General features: G+C 36.3%; 1 protein-coding gene across 7 annotated transcripts in view; it reads right to left on the reverse strand.

Moving 5' to 3' along the window:
- Positions 1-279: 279 nt before the first annotated feature.
- Positions 280-26,461, reverse strand: part of DENND1B (DENN domain containing 1B) — a 169,335-nt gene continuing 143,153 nt past the window's right edge. For all 7 annotated transcript variants that reach the window (XM_030033491.1, XM_030033490.1, XM_030033489.1 and 4 more), the window contains 6 exons: positions 24,779-24,835; positions 23,861-23,971; positions 10,563-10,642; positions 9,146-9,362; positions 6,568-7,912; positions 280-6,530 (listed from right to left, as the gene is read on the reverse strand). In XM_030033491.1, coding sequence (XP_029889351.1) covers positions 7,361-7,912; positions 9,146-9,362; positions 10,563-10,642; positions 23,861-23,971; positions 24,779-24,835 — 1,017 coding nt within the window. In that variant the 3' untranslated portion in view covers positions 280-6,530; positions 6,568-7,360. The remainder of the gene's footprint in view (positions 6,531-6,567; positions 7,913-9,145; positions 9,363-10,562; positions 10,643-23,860; positions 23,972-24,778; positions 24,836-26,461) is intronic.

Genomic DNA, 26,461 nt, shown 5'->3' on the forward strand with positions numbered 1-26,461 from the left:
TTAACAAATAGGCATGATTAGCTAAGATTTTTACAAGAAACAAAATACCATAGTAATTACAAAGGACATCAGCATTTAACTTTTGTACTGTATAAACAGTAATTAATAAGAAAATACTTTCAGCTTTCGCTATATTTGAGAAAATGAAATGATCATTCAATGGAAAAAAACTTCCAATATAGTACAGTATCATTGTATTATTTTAACCTTTATGCCTGATAAGCATGAAAATGCTATTCAGATCAACCCATCAAACAAGAACCTGCACCACCCAAGGAATTTTGATATTGTTAAGTTTTATTTTATATTACAGTGTTGGGCACTTTATGGTAATGTGGAGTTCACCAAAAACTTCTACCAATGCCACAAACTTGGAAGGAAAAAGAAAAAAAACAAAACGCACCATACATCACAGCTCACTTACTACATCTACACAGTGCACTACTGACAGTAGTCTAAAGGTCTGAATTACAGTTCTTGAGATGACTTTGAACAGTAGTCTAGAGGGTGCAGAAGCATGGAGTAAATTCTTAGATTTGGTTCTAGTTTTATTAAAGGTCAGTAACTAACTAAATTTTTAAAACCGTTAGGACAATGCTGGTTGTTTTTTTTAAAATCTCTGAAATTATTAAAATGACCAATAAAACCTCAAAACGTCCTGTACTTCATGCCTTTCCTATAAGTATTAAAGGCTCACAACAAGGATATTATCAGGAACAGTTTTCAAAGGTCACTAAAAAACATTCTGAAAAAAATTAGAAGCATTGGGATACATAATGTTGCTTTGTTCCGTGTTGAGGCATTTCTCATCGTATCTGACACGGATCTAAAGATAACCAATGCAAATTGTCAGCTGGCTAAACATGTAGGCATTTTAAATTTCTCTTCCTCTTCAAAAATCATGAAGTAACAGACGTGATGTGCTTGTGCGTAAGCTGCACCGAGACTAGCTGTTCCACAGTGCTTTATTGCCTCATTCAAGTATACTAATTTAAAGAAGTTCTCAAGGGAAAACCAAAGGTTAAAACAAAATGTACATCAATATACAAAGAAATTCATTTACAAAAAATTAAAATGATACTGGCAACATTAGTACATATTTTAAGTAATGACTTATGATAATTAGGGATGTCACAAACTAAATTCTTAATACATTTGGTCATCACTGTGAACTCTCACCTCATTGGTCGTACTGAAAAGCAATGCTTAACTCCTCATCTTTTTATCAATGATAAACAAGTGATAAAATGATAGACTAAACATCATAAATTCTAATATTTAACCTTACTTCAATTTAACCAGGTTATAGTTTTAAGAATTACGTAGAACAACTGGTATGCGAACCCCAGCTTAGGCCCTATTATTTCCATAGAATGTGACATCCATAATCATTCCCAGTCATTGGAAATATACATTTGCCTCATTAGAATATATTCTTCATGTTTTTATCATACAACCATATTTCAAAGCTAAATGCAATTTTACAGATTTTTGAAAAATACCATTTCAAGGATCTGCTTGAAAAGCAGATGTGCACTACTAAATTACTTTGAAACAAGGAGAAATATTGCACAAAATTACTGAAGATTTGAAAGTCAACACATTCCCCCCCCCCAACCAACTAGCTCCCTTATTTTTAACAGAAACAGAATGTCAATTCACACAGAATCATAACAAACATCAACGTACTTGAACTCAACCTATTTTTCAAATGCTAATACTGTTACTGGACTCTAAATACAAATGTTGTTAGTATTGACCTAAGTAATAGCACAAATTAATTTGAGTACCCTTTACTACAGTAAACCTTTGAGTAACTGCCAACTGTGTTACCTGCTGTCAACCCAGCAGAAAATGGCAACGGCCCTGCCAAGTATGCAGGTGGTGGATGGCCCTCTAGACTAAGGTGGCTGTGGACTTATCAGGCAGCTCTATTTAGAAGTGTAGTAGCTTCCAGGAAAGACCTATCAAGTACTTTCAAGTGGCCACTGACTAACACTGTAAAACAGACATTACATAGCAAATCAAGGAAGGTTTTGTACAAAGAAACATACCATTCCTTTTCCATTCCTTTATTTTCAACCACCCTGAAGATCATGAATTCTAGACCAGCTCTGGTCCATGCTCTTGGGGTGAAGATGAGGACACGTTCTATTCAGCACGGATTCTGTTAACAGGTAAACAATGCTTGGCAAAGACATACACATCTAATAGCAGCAAAGAAATTACTGAAGACAAGTCACAACACCATTCATACTGGTTTTGCTGGTGCATTTATTTCCACGTTTGTTCTCCAAAGATTTACCACGATACCACGGGAACAGACAGCCTTCACTATCCTGAGCTTTGCAATAAGAAAGCCCCTTGCCTCAGGCATAATTTTATTAGCCACACTTGTTTAGCCTGAAATTTCAGGCTGTTGGGAACATGCTGGCTGGAGTCTCACAGCACCTGGACTAGAGCCTGGCGCCAAGAGAGAAGATGCTAACTCCCTTTGGCAATAAAGACTACCCTTGACCTCTCCCTGCAGAGTCACGGAGGTCAGCGGTTATGGGGCTCCTTTCTGCAGGACAGGGTACTACAGTCAGTATTACACAGGGGGTGCATTTGCAAAAGGGCCTCATGCTGGCACTTCCGATTATTGCATGAAATGTTTCTTCAATTAATAACATGCATAGAGAAAAGATTTTAGATGCTCCTAGCAATTCCATTAGACGGCTGCACCAATGAAAGATTGTTCTGTAGGACTGAATATGATTGATTGTAGGTGGAGAAATAGAAGCTGTTTTAAAAACCTGGCTTAACTGTTTTTTTACCTAGACTTTACACCATTTACAAGAACACGAGGTTGTAAACTAGCTCATTCTAAAACCTGAAAAGATACCTAAAACAGATTTTTGAGATCTAAACCACTCCTCTAATAGACTGGGTGGGATTTTCAAAAGCACCTCAGCATGTGTCTAAAACTCCGGCTGAAGCCTGTGTTAAAATGCCTGAGAGGGGACTTCAGCCAGCGCTGAGAGTTTCTGATGACCCAACCCAAACAGCAGCGCTATCACTGAAATGCTAAATGACAATGAAGGTTCAGTCAACAAGTTCTATGACAACTTCTACAACTACATTTTTCCTTCAGAACAAGTCTATTTTTTTTGAGCTACGTGATGCCTAAATATGTGGGATGGAAGAGCAAACCACTGCCTACTCTACACAGACTGCCCTCTGCATGCATAGAGGGTGGGTAGGGATCACCTTTGCATCCACAGTACTGTCCTTCCCTGAACATCTGTGCTGTTTTTCACATGTTGCATCTCTATACAGGTGGATGGGAAGGCTCTGACTGCGACAACACATTATCCATTCTGCAAATCCCACAGGGGATTAATTCCATAGGCAATATTACTTTTGCCTACATGGCTGGGTTGGAATCACTACAACTGAACTAGAACATTAAACAACATCCTGAAATCTGGATTTCCTCAAAGTTATTACCCCTCCTGAGGACTCCCAGGCTCTGCTTCACCACACCCCACTGGAACAACCCAGGAATCCTTTTCCTTTCTACTTCCCTTACTTTTTTCCAAACCAGATGAGTGATACGGCTCATTTCAGTCAGACATCTATGCAAAACAAACTTGAAGATATTAAATTCAAGTGCTAGTTTGACTTTCTACATCAGAAGTTTGTTCCTGTGTGTAAGTAACATTACAAAGCTTAATCAAATAACCTGGTATCTCCCTTAAACAGGAGAAATGGGAAGATTTTTGAGATCCTGAAGAAAAGAGATGCCTCTGAAGAAGACCACAGGAGCTCTGACTGAGCAGAATTCAGTTCTCACCAGTAGCTGGTGATGAATGTTGATGATTTTCAAAGGCATTAGGATTTCCACAAATAAAAAGTATAAAACTTGTAAAAAGTACTGGACCTGGACAATTTATTTTAACATAGAACCCAATGTGTTAATAAAAATACTGTATTTGTAGCCAATAAACAGTTTTATATTATCACAAGGACAGGGAACAACAGTGTTGAACCGGAAATATCAGCTTGGACTCCTATCTATTTGGTAACTGGTAAATCTGTTTAAATAAGGCACAAATATTAGCCTTTTTAAAAGATCACTGATAGTAAGTGGAAAAGACTCTGTAATATTACAAAGTTAAAAATGTACCTACAGTTAAATTCAACACAGATATAAGACTGAGTTATTTTCTAACCCATACAAGGTTCAAAACCAAAAAACACATACTATTTAATGACTGTAAACACTCTATGGCATTTATAAATAGTAAGGAAACAATGTGGCATAACCACAGTAACTAACATTTTGACTGAAATAAAAATAATTCTAAGTTGAATTTTACCTTCCATCTTTTAGTTCATCTGTTTACTTCTTTTCAGCCTGCATTTTAACTCAATGAAGCACTGAATTATCACTACAATGCCTCGATTTTGAAAGATTCCACTATCAAATGTTCAATTTTATGTTCCTTATAATAAGTATAAGAATATTAGCAGCCTCACATGGCTTCCATATTTTTTCCACAAAGGTGAGAATGGGACAATCTATGTAATAATAGGAGTTCAGTGCCTAACTCTCATGTAAAGCCAGTAAGATCTATTCTGTCAGAGAGGCATTTTTAAAAATAATTTTCTGGCAGCATTCCTGGACTTACATGTTTGATGGTTTTGGAAGTAATGATGGCCATAATTTACAATTTTTCCTATTTTTCTCTTTAAGACATTAACACTGTTTATTATCTTTAATAAATGAAGAAAACAAAACATCATCTTAGATGGAACCATGGACAGAAACACCATGTCAGATGCAGAGGAAAAGAAAAGGTGAATCTTGAAGTTCTCATCAACAAAATGCAAGGACATGAATGAGAAGGAATGAGAAGCGCTACAAGAGCAAAAACCTTTGTGTTGCTTGTCTTCTCTTAGACATACTTGGCAGCACTACGTTTGGGTAATGTTTAGTACCAGCAAAGAAGAATGCCCTCTGCACAGTCATTAATATCACCTCTAAACAAGTATCCATGAGGTTGCTCTGCAGCTTTCTTGTCTGAACAGCACCTGAGCCACCCGGTCTGACCTGCCTTGAAAGTTTAGAGCGAAGATTTTAAATAATTTTTACGATACTTTTGATTTTTAATAGTGCAAAATATTTTGCCAAGTAACATTTTTATGTTATAAAAAAACCCCACAACATGCTGTGTTGATACACAAGAGGAGACCAAAGGATAGATAAAATACTTTGGAGTACAGACCTCTGGACATACAACCTCTAACTCTGGAATACTGAGACTCTCCAGCAATGCAGATTGCAAATGCTCTCAGGAATGTTCATGCTCTAATCAGACACAGGTATTTCTGTAAGATTTGCACTTTTACAACCTTTTACCTTCATTGCACTGATTAAAAAAAAAAAATTCTGGAGGCTCATCCTCAATGACAAGTACTGGCCCAGCCCTTCTCATTCTGGAAGAAGCTGAAACTTTTGCATTAACAAAGCCAAGGTCTCACTCCACTGCATCTCTTTGGTAAAGCATCAAACATTGCCTCTGTAATGATATGGATCCATTCTCTTAGGTCAGCTGCCTTGTAATAAAGCAGCCAGACAAACTCTTTTTATTTGTGTTAGCTAGAAGGAAAATTCATTCATAAATCTCAATGTGGCAACTGATATTAAACTTTGCTACAAACTACTATTAAGATATTAAAGCACAATCTGATCCAAATACTGACCTCACGAACGTGCTCACTCAGGCCTATACTGAGATTAAGACTAACCATTCATGCCAAAGAGGGAAAGAAAGAAAAAAGGTTTCTGACATAAGTTTAGAAGAGCAGAACATTCTTCTCAGGCACAGTTCATTTTATACCCACATGTTACTTCTGCCAACTGCATCACAAATATCCTTCAAAGTTGACAATTCCAATCTGCTGAAACTTACTTTATGCCTTTCCTGTCCTGAGCTACTGTAGAGGACAATGTATGTACGGTAAGGTGAGGAGGTGGAAAAAGGAAAGGGCAGGAAAATTAAAAAATAAAATAAAAAAAGGAAAGAGCTGCTCCATATAGCAGCAAGAATTTTCAGATGTAAATATCCAAATATTCCTCAGGAACGATGCCAGAAGGAGGACAAATGTTTGTTCTAAATACAATATACATCAAGTCCATTTATTCGCCTTCACTGAATTTAGAAAGAGATTTTTGGTTGTTCAAGTTGGCTAAAATGAGAGTTGGATATATACAGTCTCAAGCTGAATCTGTAATTTTAGTTTTCTAGTGTTACAAGTAATTTTCAGTCATGACTCTTTAATAATTTAACTAAATATGACTTCTAAGTAACAGTAATTCAATCTACCTTAAAAAGGTAGCTACGAAAAATGGAAAGAAAATAGTTCAGAAGAGGCACAAATTAGTTTTCAAACTCTATTAAAGTGTAGAAAATAAAAAATAATAGAAATCTATCAATTCCACTTACACTTTCCTTTCTGAAAATGTTTAGGTGAAATAGTCTACCCTAAATAGTTAGGTGAAATAGAAGAATAGCCTGCTACCCAGGGCAACCAGATAACATGTCTTTAAAGTGTCTTAGTTGTAAACAGATGTTAATAAACGTCACATTATAATTCAGCACTTCATGTACTTACAGAAGAAAGAAAAACATGCGCTACCTTTTTGAAGTCTGGAAGACAGGGCCACAGTTTTAGTTTGGAGAAAGTTCCAAGTTATATTCACAAGAAATTCCTTAATCTAAAAAAAGTTTCCTTTCCCCCTCCCCTTTCCTGAAGGAAATTGTTGCCATGGAAAATCATTATTGCTGCTTTGTAGACTTGCATTCATCTTCTAAGATAGTTAAACCTCTTCTCAAAAAGATTAAGGCAGTTGTTATTCATTACAAATATTAACATTTGTACATTTCAGACAAATCAGATTGCTTAATTGCTTAAGATTTCATGCTTAATGGGATTAATATAGTACCTTCAAAACCTGGTTACCTGTTAGGTGATACCTTTCCTGCTGCTTAGAGGAAGCAAATGCTAAGAAGCACCATAAACCTGCTGTATTTTTAACACAGAGACTAACTAGTACCTGATTTAAGAGTGCATTCATATATTTAGTTCCATTTTGTGGACCTAACTACAGCCAACAAACGAACTGGGTAAACATAGAAGCGGATGTCCCAATGGCAGAAAATGCATACTCAACTGAAGAGAATTATTTTTATAATCAAAGATCTCTTACTCCTTTTTCATCTTTTGGTTATCATGTTATTCGGAGTTATATGGAGTCCTGAGTAGTCTCCCTTTAACTTCTGATGGGAGTCGAGTTTCTCTTTTCATAGTTTTCTTACGTTTTATTCCCACTGCTACTACTGGATAAGCTATCCTTTGAAATATTTAAACCATAGTGAAAAGCAGAACTCAGTTTACATAATGACACCACTTCTTGAAGAAGCCCACCCTCCTCCGGGGTTTCATTTCCTTCCTCCCCATCTTTCTCCCAAGGGACCAGAATGGATGTATGTTGAGCAAGACTTGCTGGGAGCTGATCTTCTGAGGTATTGCTTAGTGTTTCATTCTGCTTTGCATACTTACAGAAAGAATAGCCTGCTTTGAAACTTTCTAGAGAACCAAACTGGGCACTTGATTGTACTGGAGATGGGGATGTCATACTAGTGGTGTCCCTCTTGTCAGTAATAAAGGTTCTGTCACTACTTTCTTCTTCCAGCCTTGAGAGAGATTCTCTATGGCCACCAGAAGAAACGTGCTTCCTTGGCGATGGAGGGAGCTGCTTCCCATGGAGGACACTGTCATCCTGACCGAGGTTCCACTCTGCTTGATCATTAGCACTGCTGCAGAGCAGGGTAAGATTGGTCTCACTAGGTGCATTCGACTTGTTCTGAAAGAAAGAACACGTGTTTATAGTTCATGTCACAAGAAATGTCTCTACACAGGCACTTTTGAAACAAAAATACTGTAATGGATGTTGTGTGTTTCTGAATCATGGATCTCCTTTGGTGTTCAATGCTACAAAACAACAATCCCATAAACAATGTAAGATCAATTGCTTTTACACTTCCTCGCCAGAACACTCTGTCTTTTATCCTAAGGATCACCTTTTGTACATAGGAAGGATTTCTGTCTCCCCTGTCCATTCAGTCTTTGCACAAGCAGTTTTGACAGTGAACAAAGACACACTTTGCTAGTTTGTACCCATAATATGAGAAGGAGCTAGACTAAAACTAAAACCAGATGGCATTTCCTCTTTGCTTCAGTAATTATTTATAACAACTTTCAATATTAAGTTTTTTGGGCCAAACAAACAAAAATGGGCATTTAATTAATGTGACCCTCGTGTGACACTCATAATATAAAATTTTACAAGCTTTTAAAACATTTGCATCAGAATTTGCTCTTCTAGTAACAAATCTTCTACTATAGGATCTCTTTCAGCAAAAGCAAATGTTGGACAGCTGATATGAGCTGGAATTCAACAACAGTAACATTTTTTTGGCTAACATCACAGCAGTGACTTGGTGAGGGTTTTAAAGTTGTAGGCAAGCGGTTGGTTTACACTACAGGTCCTGTGCAACTCTACCTAAAAAAGGATCAAGGAGCCCTCCTAGAAAACTCTGGAGTACTATTCTAGCAGTGCTTCAGGTGCAATTACCACATGGACTCCATGACTTAATCAAGACAGAAACATCACTATGTCACTATGACTAGTTTAAGGATGCAAGGTGAAAATGGAAATAAATACCTTCTAAACTGCATTAAAAAAGACTAAAACCAGCTCTGGAAATACCAGATTGAAGAGCTAAATATAATACTAAACTATTTAAGTAAATTATTACATTATTCACAGGTCTGTATGTGGTTACTGTTATAAAGGAAAAATACTGTTCCAGGATGACTTGGTGGACTGGACAAAGGTGTAACCAATCTCTTGGCTGGTGAAAAACCATCATGCAGTGGCTAGCATGGGTGTACTGTTACGTAGCCCTAGGAAGACACACTAGCAATTCTATGGACTATGCTGCAGTGTCTGAACTGCATGTTGCTGATTCCACAGGTGCAGGATTCCATTATAAGGGGATTAGAGTTGTTTTTCAAATGAAAGCAGAAGACTAACCGCAGTCTTGTAATCAATGTCATCCATTGACCTAAAGAAATCCAGGCTTTTTGCTCCTGAGAGCTTTCCTTGATCTGAACTGTGTGTGCTCAGTGTGTCCAAAATCTCCCCAAGCAAGTCCATTTCTCCTTGATGCTGAGGAGTTATTCCAGTTTCACCAGAATCATCACTATCATAAAAGCAAGCAGAAGCTTCTTCACTGTCTTCTGATGATAACCTGAAAACAAAAACTTTTCCATCAGCCAGGAACATAAAAACCATTTTATTACAGCCACTTCTGAAAGTAAGTAGGAGAACGGATTCCAAGACTTCTGAAAGGGAACAAACCCGGAATTTCTTTCTACTCAAGCATTCTCCTAAACATAGATGTATGATATCTATGGAGATGCAGTTACCATTAGCTGGTTTTCCTGTCTCCTAGCTCTTCCCCAACCACCACAACTGTTATTTCAAGTCACCTTTAATATGACTTCCCAAATCTTCCCTCCAAATTTTACAGTTATTCAAAAATTGGTTCCTCTTTTCCCTTGTCTACACCTTATATTTAGGTCAGTGGTGCTACACCTCTCCAGCTGACCCAGCCACATACTTTGTTCTAGTGGCAAGACTCTCATACTGCAACTCTTCTGTCATATGACCAGATTTACTGGAGTATTGCCTATCTGCAAGAACAACTGGTGCTTTTGTCTCTTATTTTCTCTTTCATTCATTGCAATACCCTTACTTCTGTCCACCATACTACTGCAGTCTTTCCCTATCTCTGTCTACACAGAATACTACTACAAAGGGTATTTCCATGGGTCACTGTTTTAATGATATCCTTTGAACACTTCAGTAGCTCCCTCTTCCCTACAGCACCATGGCTTAAGTTGCTTGACTTTGCTTTCAAGGTCCTTCATGGTTTATATCCATATGCTCATTATCAAAAATAGTCTAAATTCAATCAGAGAATGCCTCAATGCAGCTTAACCCTCAACTTATGATTTTCCTTTAATTCACACATAGGAAGACCTTGATATAAAACTCCCAAGGTAGTATTTCTCTTTCAGACCCTTCATAAAACCTCATGACCATGACACAAGACTTAAAGAATAGATTAGCTGTGGTCACTGCCCACCATGTTGACAAGTATTATTTTGCTGCTTCTTTGTGTATGTAGTCTATCTTTTTATCTGGAGTCTGTGAAGACTAAGGATTACGTCAAACTCTTCTAGGCACTATAAATAATGAAAAGATATACTAGCCTGTCCCTCTTTTTAAAAACAGATTTAATCCTGAACTACTTGACATAATCTAGGCCAAGAATCAAGATAGCAGCCTAGACAGAAGAAAAATGTGTCACACAAACTCAACTTTGCTGAATAACACTAATTACTCTTCTTCCATACATACACACACATCCAAAGAGGCTTCTTACTTGCTTGTTCTCTCCATTTCATCATCATCATCTTCATCCAAGGCAAAATCCTGGTTACTGAGGCGCTGGTTGAAACGAGTCTGGAGGATAGAAAGTTAACATTATAATTTTTGTTTATTTTTTCTATTTCAGCATTACTTATTTGGAGCCGAGCTGCCACTTCACTCATTAAGACTCCCTGAGCACTTGATGAGGAAAACCACATATTGATCAAGCCTTCTAAAGGTTGTCATAAGAGGATGTGAAATCCTCAAGCATCACCAATTAAAGAGCATGAGAACCATTTTTCTTCATGGCCTATGGAGTGCCTTATTATTTATGCAAAGCCTTGATTAGCAGAAGACTGGCTACTGGAAGAAAAGCATCACTCAAGTCTACTACCTCCCCTTTCTTGCAAGCGCATCACAAAAAGCACTGTGGTTTACTACTTTATGATAGAAATATTTGCCAAGTTTTGCTTGATGTGGCCTGCTGAGCATGAAGAAAAATGGATTTTTGAAGTAGCAAATACAAAAGAAGCCAGGAGTCTCTTATATAGCTATATTTATGTTAGGGTGTTAAACAGAATTGCAGTGTAAGTAGTACACCAGCTTGAAAACTGTGCACTAAAAATGCCTTTGTGCAGGATAATTTCCTGTAAATTACAGTTAACTCAAAGTTAGCGTACACTCAGAGTGTCCCATGGGGAGCTTGTGTAGAGTAGCTGGTGTGCTGTAAATTCACACACTACCATACTGAGTACTCACTAACCTGTCATATCATATTATTATTATTTAGCAAACAGAACCAGGCTAAAGATTTTTACAATACTTGAAAAAAAGTCTCTATCTTGACCAGAACATTTAAGTCAGGAATTTTAGTCACTTGTGCTTCACAAATGACTGTCTTAAGATCTGTGAATCTCTTATACTGGTTTTCTATCAAAAACCTGCAAAGATTAACTATGCAGGCAGTCAATCCACTGAAGAGATTCTGAACCTTGGAAAACTGGCCATAGTTTAAAGACATATGGATAGAATTTGTGCAAAGGGAAAGCAGTGTTAGCTAACTTTAAAGAAAATCATACGCAAGTAAAAAGAAGTGCTACTGCCCACATCTCATCATGCAGTTCACCAAATGCCTAAATGTACAACAAGCCCCTTATGGGGAAGAAATACGGCCTTAATTTCAGACTACAAGGAACTTGGAAATCTTGTACTGTGAGGATTTCAGTACATCACCTATTACAGATGTTGTCAGTGTTCTACACTGTACACACTCTTTACACATGTACCAGGACACTCTCTGTAACTCCCCTCCCCCCCCCATTATTGTCAGGAATGTCTCAATGTTCACTCTTTATAGACTGACACATTTGTTCTTGTTCAACAAGAGAGGATTTAATTAAAGCAGTAAGTTTTGATTAACACTTTCCATAGTTCTTTGTCCACAAAGAGGAAACGTGGTTCTTAACGTGTTACACCAAGTAACAGTTGAAAGAAAATGAGAGAACTATTAGGAGGGCAAACCCCTGTCTCTGTCTCACTTTCTTGGAATTTGCATCAGAATTACATGCTCCCACCACATTTACTTCAACCAACATGAAGACAAGATTTTGCAGGAAAGAAGGTTCTTTAAAAATGTTGAGGAATTTCAGAAAACAAAACCAAACCCAACACTTGTTCATCTGTAGATGGATTAACTCTGTCAATGGAATAAAATCCCACAAGATAACACTCACTGATTTGTCAAAATAGTAAATAAAGTTTCAAAGAGCATAGATGGCAAATTCCAGAAAAAGAAAAGAGGGGGAGAGGGGGAGAAAACAAGAGAAAGAGAGAAAACAAGAGAAAGAGAGAAAACAAGAGAAAGAGAGAAAACAAGAGAAAGAGGTTGTGTCTTTGAGAATCAGGAACTGAATAAAATTAGTTAGAATCAGCAAACACCAAAGGCGTAGCAGTAGCCCCTCAGAGCATCTGCAAACAGTTTTATGCAAGCATGTTAGTGAAAACAAGAATAACATCATATAAAGGAATATAACAGAGCATATGTTGCTAAACCTAAAAAAACCCCAACTCAAAACAAAACAAAAAACACCCTTCTAGTTCCTGATGGTCAGACACTCTTTTCGAAAAAATACTTTTGTTACCAATTTAAACGTTTAAGGGTAACAAAATTATACAGGAAGACTTTCAAGAACTAAGCCAAATAAAATGGGATTTACATACAAAGAAAAAAAAGCAAAAGGGGAAGGAAAGGAAAATATCTGGCTGTAAATAACAACATTTTCCAGAGTTTACAGCTCTGTGAGCTAGCCATGGAGACAAGAAGCAACACATGTTTTTGAATAGGTGACTTTCCTCTAGGAGCTGTAATAAAAATGACTGCAAGGGAGGGGTATGTCCAGACTGCTTTGCAAAGAAAGAAAAAGAAAGAAAGAAACTCTTAATAAATTCCAAAAGGAGAACCATAAATCTTTTTCAATGCTCCACTAGCCTAAGTGACATAGTACGTGCACCTGCAAAAGCTGTCAAAGTCATTTAAGAAGTCTTTCCATTACTGACGTACCCTGCTGTTTGCAGTTATTTAAGCTTTTAATTTCTGTCTTTTCTGCATTTTGAAGTGTGTAACCTTTTTTATACCTTTTTATGAAAAAAGGACAGACTTCTGTTTCCTTCCTGATCAGCATTCTAATAACAACCAGACCATTTAAATTTATTACTGCAAGAAATGATATGGTAACACTCCTTTCTTGCTGCACCAGAACTTTATAAAGTCTTAATAGACTGCTGTCATGGTTTTTTCTATAAAATAAAGCAACAAACTTCTTTAAAGTACTCAATTGTTTTGCTTCTTCCAACTAGTTCTGCTTACATAACAAAACTATTATTTAATGTATCTACTTTATACTGAAACATTAACAGGGATTCAACTTCTGCTATTTCAGATTTTTCTCATCTTCAGGTACACTGCACCACAAGAACCCATCTCTCATCTTGCTCAGAATATAAGAGAGTTCAACATACTTAAACACAACAAGCTCATGCTCACTACAAGCCACTGTTGAACCATCAAGCCTGTGCGTATCTGCTTGCTGGTAGCCCCACAAAACGTACTACTTTGGCACAAAAATGTAGACAAAATACATGAATGCTAAAGGATTTAAATGTAAGATGGTTACATTCTTGATTGGCCATGAAAGTCAATCTTTGAAATGTCAGCTTTTTTTTAATGCTAGACCTTTCAGAAGCACAGCTTTCTGGAATGAGTGCTTATTGATCGATACTAAGGCAGGAAGTTTAACAAGGCTGCTGCTATTAATTGTCCTCAAAGTGAGAAACAAATAATCTTTTGATAAATGGCAGCACACGTACAATTTCACATTTACTGGCTACTCGATATATCAACACGTATAAAGTTTCAAGAAAATAAAAATATTTACTTCGGTTTAAATCTCTGAAGTACTGTTTTGTTTTTCTTAAAAATTTAAAGATTATTCATTTGGTAAGAGAAAGCAAACTAAATACAAGTCCACTATTATTTATGGTTCAGTATTTTATCTTACCTATCCTCCTCTGCAACCCAATCACAGACATAATTATGGCTTCACCTCCAGTAGGGAAGCAAAAGATCCCTCAATCAAACTTTCTAGTTAAGTACAACCCGTTGCCTTCCTTTCCAGTTAAAGATGGTGACCTAAAGCAATGGATAATGAAATCACAGGAAAGTACTTCACATTACACTCCAGAAGATGGAGACTGACAGGGGAAGAGGGGAAAAAAGAGAGATAAAAAAGAAGTACAGTTTGTAAACTTTCTCTTCTTCAACGCCTTTCTTTTTCTGGGACATGGTACTAACAACCACAAGCTTAAAGTAGTTCTAGGGATACCAATTAGCTACATGGACACCAGACCAGGATAGATGCAAGCAATAATTCTAGATTAATTTCTAGAAACAATCCCTTCAAAAAATTACTTGTGTGCTTTTACTCACAGAAAGTAACACAAAGTAATGATGCCTCACAGAAATAATGCTCTGGTATCAGAAAAGTTGTCCTGGATATAAATTAAATAGATAGTATCTAAGATGCCATATTTGCTTTTAAAATTTTTTAAAATTATTATTATTATAACACAGGACTCATGGCTGATTAAAAAACTATTAATGTTAAATAAAAAAACCTCTTCATTCTTCCCAGGATGGAAACCTTCTTTGCTTTAACAGACTCAGACCTATAGATGATGCATGAGGAAAACATGAAGTGGTTGGAAACATCCACAGCGGTATGCCATGAGACAAAAGTGTCATCAATTCTGAGATCCTGTTAATTCAAATGATAGGGAAACAGAGATACACAAAAAAAAGTAGGTTCCCAATGACAGAAAGAAATCCTTTTCTGTGATAATAAAGAGCCTGCAAGAGCAGGAAATCCTGAAAAATCTGTTTAGAGACACAGACAACCAGAAATGTGTAGATAAGAGTATGGGCACAGTACTTTGAAATGACAAGTAAGCCGTAATGCAGACATCTCCACTGACTTCTGTAAAGTTAAAGGAGACATTAATATCCATGCTGAGGGATTTATTGTAAGTAAGGATGATAAATTTGTTGAGATACTTAGTCATGGATAGCCCATTATAATTATTTATGTTCTGAATTACTGTGGTGAAAAATTAACAAATTCTAACCTTCCTACCTTTTATGTATGCTATACTCCTGAACACGGGTAATACTTGAGAATTACGTAACACTGCTTTTGAATTTTAAAGATTAATCATGCTTCTGCAAATATTTTTCAGAAATGGTTATGTTTTCCTTCAAAACAACAAATAAACTCCCATTTTCTCTGAAGAATCGCAGACCGTTTTTCCCTCAGGAAGCCTGCACCATCTCCTGGCCCACCGAATCAGACCGAGGCCCCACGCTGCCCACAGTCAGGCATCACCTCCAAATAGCCAGATCTCGCTCATTCTTCTCAATGGCACAGAGGCTATTCTTAGCAAAACCGGCCATTTTCAGCTGACACGCTGTGGCACCATGCCACACATCATTCTAGCTGCAAAGAGTGCACCATCCGAAGGCAGCCTGGATTCACTTTAATTGGCAACAAGCAGAAGTGTTAGTCTTTTAAAATAGGACACAGAGATTTTCAGTACCATTTGCAACAACTAAAGTGAGCAGCTCTTTTATAAACAAGTATTCTTTATGGAATTTTTTCTGTAGATAACTTTAAGAATCAGATTCACCAGGCAGAATTTCCAGTTACAAAAAACAACTAAGAATAATATCACTTATTTTCCTTTTCTGATGGTTATTAATGCCCTAGGTTTACTCAGTGATTAGAGGGAAGGGAAATGACAGAATGGAGGGTTGAGGGGGTAACAGTGGAGAGAGGAGCAAGAAGATAAGGGGGAACGTGTGTCAGAAAAGAAAAACTAATCAGTGCCCATATTCACAAAGGCATGGGAATGTCCATATGCACAAAGGCAGAAAAGGGAACATGTTTTTGAGGTAACAAGAAAGTCAAGAGAAGTTACTGGAAGTAACTCAGGTGCACAGTGTGTGACTTTAATGAATCAAACCAGCTGTAAACCCAGTTGGTCTGGCTGGAACGTGCTACCTATTTGATACAACTCTTAAGCAAGTAAAGCAGAGATAACTGAAAGATCAATTTCACCAGTAAAAACGTGCATCATATCCTTACATCAGCAGAACTATTGCATGGTAAAATCACTGCTGGAAGTGCTGTTTGCAGATCACGTGTGACTTTTTCAAAGGAAAACTTACCAAAACCACTGAAGTTAAAATGTACAATGGGGATGTGATCCTAAACACAAACATCATACACCTCCAGACTTCAAGATTTAATGGAAAACACCAAATGTCACAGAACTTTAGATAGAAAAAACCTGAGCAGCACTGAACTCTCTCCATCAGACCTATGCACAGTGGAAGAACCTATTTTAGTGAAGCTCTGTATGAAGCTTGAAAACAGACAGAATAATCACATTTGCAAGGAAAAAAAGATTGCGCCTTAGCAACAGAAATATTGACTCCAAGCACATGTCTGTCTAAGGCTCCCAACCAGAAGAGTTAGCAAGGAGGAGTCCCTCCTCCAGTTTGACACCAGTAGGAGTCTTCTGCTCAACAAAGATTGTCTTTCTCTAGAAGGTGCTGGGGAACATGGATGGCACTTGGATTTGGATGCTACTCACTAATTTCGGATACTTTAGGGCCTAAATTAGACAATAAACAGCAGGAAAGAGGCATCATCAGGATGCAATCTAGATTCTAGGTGGGCTGAGTTGCCCTTTGGTCATGCCTCTCTCTCTCTCCACTTCCTGCAGAAAGAGCCTAGGGTAGCAGCACCGCTGCTAACTTCAGCATTTAAGTAGTGTCTACAATTAGATGGATTGAATCTGGGCTTTCACATTCAGAGACACTGAGATCCCTGCAGGAAAGGCTTTTCCTGTTTCTTCTACTTCTCCCTCCTTTTGCCCCCAGCCAAATTTTATTCTTTAATTGAACTTCTTTATTTGTTTTTTTCACTCTTAGGTACAGGATTAGAGAAAGAAATAAAAGGTTAGGGAACACACAGTACTAGAGCTGAAGCTTTAGACATCACATTGTGTTCTCCAAGCTTTCAGGCCAGAAGGCAAAAGCAGCATGGAAGTTGGGATGCAGGTCCCAACCGTTGGCTAATGGTTCTTCCAGCTCCCTGCTTTGGCTAGATGGATCCAAAACATGACCCGTGGAAGACAGAAGATACACAGCAAATGGAAGCAGAAGATACCACTGTTACATTAAGATGTCAATAAATTCTCCCGATGAGAAAACTAATCTAGTTATTTCAATTAACTACTAAGGACAGTAAGGTTCATCCAGTTTTGAAGGTACTTTGTGAAGCAGCATTTTTCTTCCAGATCCTTCAGAAAAAAGAAACCTTGGTAGACATACAAGTATGGTTCATTTGTTTGTAGAAGACCCTCAGAAAGGCTGCCTTTCTATTTGTTAAAAAACTAAAATAGGTGACAATAATAGCCAGAAAAAGCATCTGCAAACTTTTTGCTTGTCTAAATGTCTCTCTCAATAGGATAAATCAGGGGCAGATGTGCTGATGACTTTGCCCTGAAAAACAAGCATTCCACTAAATGCCCACAGGGTAACAAAAAATTCTAAAGCGATTTCCTGACCATTACCCTATCTTTCCTTTTTTTTTTTTTTTTTTTTTTTTTTTTTTTTTAATTGGAATCATGGTAATTAGCAGAGAGATTTCTCAAGTGATGTTTAATGCAAAACTCAAAGAACAGGCAGCCACCAGGTTTATGCTGGTTTATGGGTGCAGAATAAATGGCAGAACTCTGCTGCGGAGACTTGCAACAGTCCTTCACTTAAAACCATGGTGAGAAGAGATCGGGGCAGAGAAAAGGAAAGAGCTCACACTAACAAAAATACTGAAATAAAAAGCTTTTCAAACTTACGCTGCTTCTTCTTTCTTTAAATGTGTTCACTGACTAAATTAAAATCAGTCACTGTCACTGTTTAGAGACCGTACCTACTATCTTCTTGGCCGGGTGGGAGGTTTGAGCAATCTTGTAATTATACCTCTACTTGGTAGTGTATATTCCTGAAAATAAAATTATGCATGATACATGAAAGCATCTAAATGTTTACGCTGCACAAAATCCAGATAATCTTTCAGTTAAAAAAAAAAAATAAAGGAAGTACTGCTTGATTTCTAAGAGATCTTCTGTTGTAAAAAGCAAGGTTTATACAAGGCAAAGGATACATGGGTGCCTGTACTACTTCGGAAATGTATTAGAGCCACAAGAGGGCACTCTCGTAATCTACAATTTGAATTTTTGCTGCCTACCTTTTTCATTTTTAATTAAAAGGAAATCTGACTGTTTCACAGGATGAAGAGATCTTACTTGACACACCAAGACAAAAGATTTTTCTCCAAATTAAAGGAAGCTCATGATATCTACAATATTTCCAAATTACACCACATTAGCTAAAGAAACAGAATTTACTAATCAACCAAAGCTTACTTCAAAACTATCTTACAGAAATAAAATGTGATTTACATTAAAAACTAGCTCTTACTGTTTATGACATCTGTCAATTTGTAATATTTTAGTCAATGAGAGTAGAAGATACCTCCAGCTATATAACCAGTATTATCTGTGGATGCTACGCATAGATGTGATCTCAAGCATGTTATCTGAATCCAAATACAGGTAAATGCCCTTAATCAGAGCTTTTATGTTTCTGAAATTATCGTGGAGTTGTCTGCATGATTTTTTTTTAAATTTTTTTTCTTAAAGGGGTTCAGTCACCTTATACAGACTATGTATATTCAGCATTGCATTATCACAAGCATTTCCTCTCTTCTTTTATGTTCCCGGGGGGGGGGGGGGGGAAAGTCTTCAGAATAGCCCACTCTCACCACCTTTTTCAGGTTAGGAGGGTAATCAGTTACTGGAAGCCCTTTGTAGCTAATGATTATGTCATTTTACTGGCCATTGTAGGGGTATTGATAAGTGGGGCACTCCTGAAGGTAAGGTTATTCTGAACACATCTTCCTGCCTGACACTTGCTATCTTTGTTGAACAGAAGCCAAGTATGCCTACTGCGAGCTGAATTACATATTGTCCAGTTACTAGGATATACTTCAATAAAAGTGTAAGAGCTACATTTGCAATATGCTTTTAAAAAAAGAATAAAAAATGGTAATTCTCTTCTGTTTGAGAATACCGAGAAAAAAGTTTAGTCTAATGGCTTTTATTACCTTTCACAAAAGTGTTTTTAAAACCTCCTTAGACACTGTAGTTAGATCCTGCAAAGTCATGGGAAGTCATTCACTTGGTTTCTTCGATATACGAACATTTAAAGTAGTGCTAACACACAGGAATTCCCTGTAAATCCACACTTAGAATCCAAATGCCTGTTTGCATTCCGGCTACAAGGGAGTGCGTGTCTGAAGGTACAGGTACTACATGTATTTCCTTAGAGACAAGGGGGCATTGCTAACTTACTGCTAATTATAAAGTGAACTGGTAGCTCTTATTTGGTATTCTGCAAATCTTCAAGAATGTTTTATTAGCCACTAAATACATTAGGACTACTGGTATCCTGAAATGCTCCATTTTTAATAAGCTACCCTATCACCTGATATAACAGTAAAGTTACAAAGATCATATTCATGAAATCAAACAGATCTTCTTGGCATTCTATCCAGGCTCATAATAAAAATGCTGTCTTTTTAATTAGATATTAATTTGGAACAATTTTATAGAGGTGTCACTGCATTTAGGCCCACCTACCCAGAAATCTGTATTATCTGGAAGCATATAATTGAACAGAATTAAAATAGATTATGCAAAAACTGAATGCATGGTAGCCTAATACATGCACTGCCATACCCTCCTCATCAATAGTTAAAGGAATTCAGCAATATCGTTGGCAAGATACCACAAACAGAGTTGAAGCAATCTCATGCTTGCATTAATTTTTATTTCAAAAAATTTAGCTGGTAATTTCTTCTATCTTCTACATACCTAAATCAATGTAGGAGATAAAACATACCAGGGACATATTATTAGATCTAGGCATGAAACAGTTAACAGCAGTGCACATGCCAACGTTTTAATAAGGCTTAACAATAAAAAGCTTCAATCCTCCACTTTCACTAGATTTTGTTGTTGTGGTTTTCCCTTGCTTAGGGCAATCCATCTGTTAATGTTGACTTGCAATATAGTTAAGCTCGCACACGTATAAAAAGCCTAGAACAGCTAACCTAAGCAAGAGTAAGCTCAAATGAATATTATAGAGATAGAACAATTCATCTTAGGCAAAGATTAATTGTGTGTGCGCGCACGCGCGTGCACACAAGCACATATGAGTGCACTCCCGTTATTTCTTTTTTTAGGAAAGACATTCAAAATGCAAATTATAGAAGGGCAAGCTGATCACTACCGTTTGCAATAACACATTTAATTATTTATCCTCTGATTAGGTTTTGACAGCTATTTTACATGCTATAATTTGTTTTGATTTACTGTTAATTTTTTTTAAAGTCTATTGCTGATCTGGAAAAAAAAAACCCACAATAAAACCACTATGACAGCAGTGATAGAGCTTAGTAAATATTCATTGTTAAAAACGGCTCTGCACTGTGACCAGTGCTGGTATCCTCCCTGGGCCAAACTGGCCTTGTTTTCAATAAAACCAGAGAAGTATCCTTTCCCTTGAGCCCTGTTAGGCTGAGGCTGCAGTTGGAACTGTCATCTTCACACAAAAGCAAAGGGGTTGGGTTTTACAAACGCAAAGCCTAATTGGGAGATCTTCATGGCTGTACCCTTGACATTTATTAAAGCCTCATCAACAAAACAGGAAATAACCATACTAATTAGCAGACCCACATACAAACTAGTATTTGTTGGGGTAAAAGCAGATTCACTTCCTATTGTAAAGCAAACCTCCTCCCAGACCCCCAAATCCTGTTATGAACCAATTATTAAAAAGATCTTTTACAGTGAAGCAAACTTTCGTATCATACATAATGTTTCAAAGTAAATATGTTTTACAGCATCTTAGGTAACTATTAGTCAGTATTTATGTTTAACTGTTTCCAGGAAGTGGAGAATTAAAAGCTCCATGCATGCAGCTAACATGACATAAAATATAACACCAAAAAGGTTATATTTACAAGTCTTTAAATTTTTCAGTATGGAAGGGATAGTAATAAAGTGCAGAGGTTCCTCTTGTTTGGAAGCAAGATGACCATTAAAAGCCATCTCTCTCTTTTGTTTGTTGTTTGTTTAGGTTTTAGGGGGGATATTCAAATACACTGACATTGCAACTTAATATCTGGTCCTTACGTTAAATATACATCAAAAGTGCATGAACTGCATGTTAGCACTCTCCTTATACTGCTATAGACACTCATGGGCACCACTTTAGAAATCTGGGTGGAGAGGTTCATTTGCAGGATAAAGAGTTAACAGAAAAAAGGATTAAACCTGACAACAATAGGAATCTGTGAAATTCACTTCTTTTAAACAGCAGATTCAGTACTAGATCAAACATAGTCTCTCTCATATACATGCACTTGTGAATACAAATATATATTTTTATTTGGATATAAAGTTTAAAATCACCACTTATTCATAAAGAACTTGATTTATGTTATCTTATTCAAATACTTACCAAGAACAAAAATAAAAACCAGAGTAACAACAGTAGACTATTGTTTTTTAGAACTGTTTTGGTTTGTTTCCTTTTGGGGAGGAGGTAAAATTGGGAATAGCCGGAGTGAGAGGCGAAGGAAACTGTGCGAGAGCAGAGTTCTTGGGGAGCGATCACCATTTGCTCCTTCCTGCCCACTAGGAGCACAAGACACTTGGGACTAGAGCTGGGGAAAAGACACGGGACCTTTGGTTTGCAGCAGGGCAAAACTGCGGGGCTATTAGTTACAAGCTTTGCTAGTAAACAAACTCTATATACATATTGTTAGTAAACAAACTCTATATGCACACATGTATATGTATGTGTGTATACACATACATAAACATGCATGTGTATATGTATATATGGAAACAACATTACGGATGGATACGTACTCCTATCTTGTTTTCAAAACTAAAAGACGTCTGGCAGAAACAGCAACAATGATATTAAAAGATTTAGGAGTATACAGCTGTACAAACACAAAAACATACAGAAGTTAAATTGTTCTGTCCAAACACAGGCCTTCAAAAGAAATGTTTAATTGTACCAAGGTAAATTATATTACTTTGTATCCCTAGACTCCTGTACCTAACAGCACTACCATATCAGTAAATTGCTGCAGATATCTTTAATAAAAGCAGCCTACAAAAATTCACTGACTACAAGGGTACATTTGTGTATACATACTTACAGAGATAAATACAACTGTAGATTCCCTACACTAATCTGTGAATGTTGGCTTATAATGCATTAAAAGCTTTTTAGTACCTCACATTATCAAATTATTTTGGTGGGGGGAAGTTGCTATACATTAAAATGACAGTTATCTATTAGAAACAAATATTTTAAGAACCATTCATGTTATTAATATTAGAGCTCTATACTCATACATTTAGAATTTTATACCTTCTCTTCTGATACTCAGTGAAGAAAATCTATTGTACACAACTTCCTAAAAGAATACAAGCACCACAGCCACCTGTATATAAAAATACACTGAGGGCACATTGTTTAAAACTTTATCACTGGCTTTAAGAGATCACAAAAACATGTACAAAGTAAAACCTGCCTAAATAATTAAAGCAGAAAGTCTTTGTATTATTTATAACCCTACTAAAAATAATGACTTAATACTAATGTACAATTTCATAATCATTTAGCAATAATCTACATCAGTTCTATGTTAACTTTCACGAACTTTATATTTATTATGGATAAAAACTAATTCAAAATCAAATTGATTAAACAGACAATTTGGATTTTTATCATTGCAATATCTAAAGTAAGAAAACAATTGTTACATCAGCTGGACTGAATTTCTATACTTAATCCTCCTATGAGGAAGATACATGCATTAAAAATCCATATATAAACATTCATTGTATGTATTAAAAACACGCAATAACAATATAATGTAAAAATATATACCCACACATTAAAATATGTATATATGCAGGTATTTATTCCCAGAAAAAAAGTGTTACAAAAATTATTTTATTGATACCGTTGAAATAAAATTGTCAAAATGAATCCAAAGCCATTAGAACACTTGCCAAAGTTGAGACACCTACACCTGTTACTTCAAGTCAAGACTAGAAAGGATTAGAGAACAAAAGGACAAGAGATTGGCACCATATTAACTAGCTGACTTATTAATAAAACAATAAATCATAGCTATCTGAGCAAGGTTAAAGGCTATATGACTGCCAAATCAATTTATTAGAAATACCAAATTAATGTGCCCCACTATAAGAAACTAAAAAAGATAGCTTAACACAGACCTGTGAATAGAGCAGAACATATCTGCTGTGAGAAGCCTTTATCAAAAACAGTATTTAAGAATTAAATCTCAGACCCATATTTATAAATCTGCTGTTTTTTCCCCTCTCAACAGGGATGAAATACGAATAGCATTTTTCCTCCATTCAAGCAGTATAGCAGTATTTCTATAAACATAGCCTTTTAATCACACTATCCAAACACAGACAGTAAAATAATCTTAAACAGATTCACGATGCATTACTGTAAGCGGCAAAAAATTTTCCTCATATGTACGTGAATAAAAACAGAAGTTTCAGGTCTCTTACCTGTGCCAGTCTTCGTTTTTCTGAGTTTGCTCTTTTCTCATAATGCAATGTGTAGACAGGAGCAGTCTGTACTGCACCAGCACTGCAAGTTCCATACTCTTCCTCACTCTCCTACGCAACAAAACAGATTTAAATTCCTTTATTTATAATCATTATCTGCAAACATACCCTCCATATTATGCATGCAGAATGCATTCAAAATTATCTTGCCACAATCTATTACTGTCATGAAAATACCATCTGTAGTAAGAAAATCAAATTTAGCTTTTCAAGAAGATGAATTATCAACATTGTCACTTAAAAGATGAATTGTTCAAACGTCTAGGAAATATCTTTGAGAGTTTTCTTAAAATAGCATAAAATATATCTAAAAACCAGTTCCCTCTCCCTACAGAAAAATCTTACATGGAAACAAAATTTTCAATGGGAAAAGCAGCTGCAGAATGCTTAAAACACCTTTGCTGACATTTCTGCAATGTTTCTTTGCAAAATGAAACTACTCCTTTGTTTTTAAACATTGCCATTGTTCACATATCTTATGAAACCAAAATGGACACCTACACCTTCTGAAATACATTCTAGTGCAAGTCTCTCCCATCTCAAATTCTCAGCTTGAAGCAAAGGCTTCGATTGTGATATCAAAGCAATCAACTTTATGAAAACATACATCCTGTTAATGTATCTTTGAAGACCTCTGTTGTTCTATGATAAAATATGCAAACAATAAAGAGATTATTCAGTGGATGCATAGAATGACAGATAGTTGCCAGAGGGCTCGTTATGAAAAATGTATTGTTGAACAAAGGGCTAAGCATATTTCAAAAGTCATTAAAAACACAAATCTCATGTGATTTGTAAAGTATAAGCTTCAAACTGATACAGGAAGCAATGTAAGAAAGTAAAAAGTGTACTACATACCTTGTGTTTTAACTTACTCTTCACTTCTTTTATTCCTTGCTTTGCCTGATTTTTTGCCTAGAAAAATAAAAGGACTTAAGTAGCTCTGCAAGACACTGGCTGTAGTCATGGAACATGCTTTATGATGCCATACTTATTTTACCTTTTTTTAAATACCTGATGATATAAAGAAGGGCAGTAACCTTTAATACAAATTTCATACATGCATTGTCAGCATATTTTATATATTCATGCTTTGTCCATATATTTGAAGGATTTTTTTCAGTACATGCATGCCAATGCTGTGAAAACATACATACTCAAAAATTCTCCAATATTACTAAGGACAGGCTAAAAATGGTTGTATACATCACTCCTTTATTTCAAATGGTCCTTTAAATTTGAAAGGATATTTTAGAAGCAAGGCATGTTGGAAAAATGTTAAGATTTTCAAGATGACTGCTACAGTGTTCCAGTCTGGCAACTTGCAGGGCAACATCAATCTTAAGAGAAATGAAGTGATTTCATATGCAGATGGAGATTTTGCCCAGTGTTGCTGAACAGGATAGTGCTGCTATTTAGGGGAGAATTCTGTATGTATTTAAAACAGGCAGCCAAGGATCACTGTTGCATAGAAAACAGCCAAGACTGTTCTTCAATAGAGAAATGAATTATCAATACAGAATACCATGTACTTATGTTTAAAAAATGGGGTGGGGTGGTAGGGGAGGAGAAGGGGGAGTGTAGAAAAAAACAAAAGATGGGGGGATGACACCAAAAGCCCTAACCCGTATAGAAGAAAAGGTATCTTTCTTAAATTAATATAGGGAAAAACTACAAAAAGTTTTCAAAGTTGTCTTGAAAATAGGACTTTTAAAAATATATTTAAGAGCATAAATATGTGGAAACCACCTATTTTTCTATGGTTTTCTATACATGGAAATTCAGAAAAAGAAAATAATTTTCTTGAATCAAGAGGTCAGAGAGCCTTTTCGATCCTTAAATCATACATCTATAAGCTCAACAACAGCACAATGGGGTACCATGTAGCAGATGCTAACCTGAGAGCCACTTTAAACCTTCCAGATCATGCTCACAGCATTTGGATGAATTTTGGAGTGCTCTGTTCTAACTCTGAGGGATGGTACCAAGCACATTACTCAAGGCTATCAATCAGTTATCTAGCAATTAAGAAATGCAGATTTCATTTCTCTAGTAGTAGACTCCATAAAGGGCAAAAGCATAAGAAATAAAATGGGGTATAAATATCAATACCTTATACACACAGATCCTCACAAAATTTACCAGTGTTTCCTAGCATACACAGAAGTTCACCTTGAAGAACCTTTTTTATCAAGGACATAATTATCAAAATTGAAGGCTGGGAGAAGATCATGTAACCACAGCCTAAGCTAGTGCAAACCGAAGAAGAATAATTTGCAGATAACCTGTTAATGAACCATTTTTTAAATTATAAATAAGTCCATGAATATGAAGTGTATTTAATTTATTTACCTGTTTCTCTCCATGACTGCTGTGTTTTTCAACTGATGTAAAATTAAAAATTCTGTTTGAAAACTTTACTTAAAATACACTAGCTTAGACTGCTGTACTGATTTATTCAGGACTACTTATTATGCATCCAACTAGTGAAACATTTGGAAAAGCAAAAATGAAGCCAAAAGTCTTTTCCCATATATTAAA

This window comes from Aquila chrysaetos, chromosome 12 (genome assembly GCF_900496995.4).
Source record: "Aquila chrysaetos chrysaetos chromosome 12, bAquChr1.4, whole genome shotgun sequence".
Taxonomy (NCBI): domain Eukaryota; kingdom Metazoa; phylum Chordata; class Aves; order Accipitriformes; family Accipitridae; genus Aquila; species Aquila chrysaetos.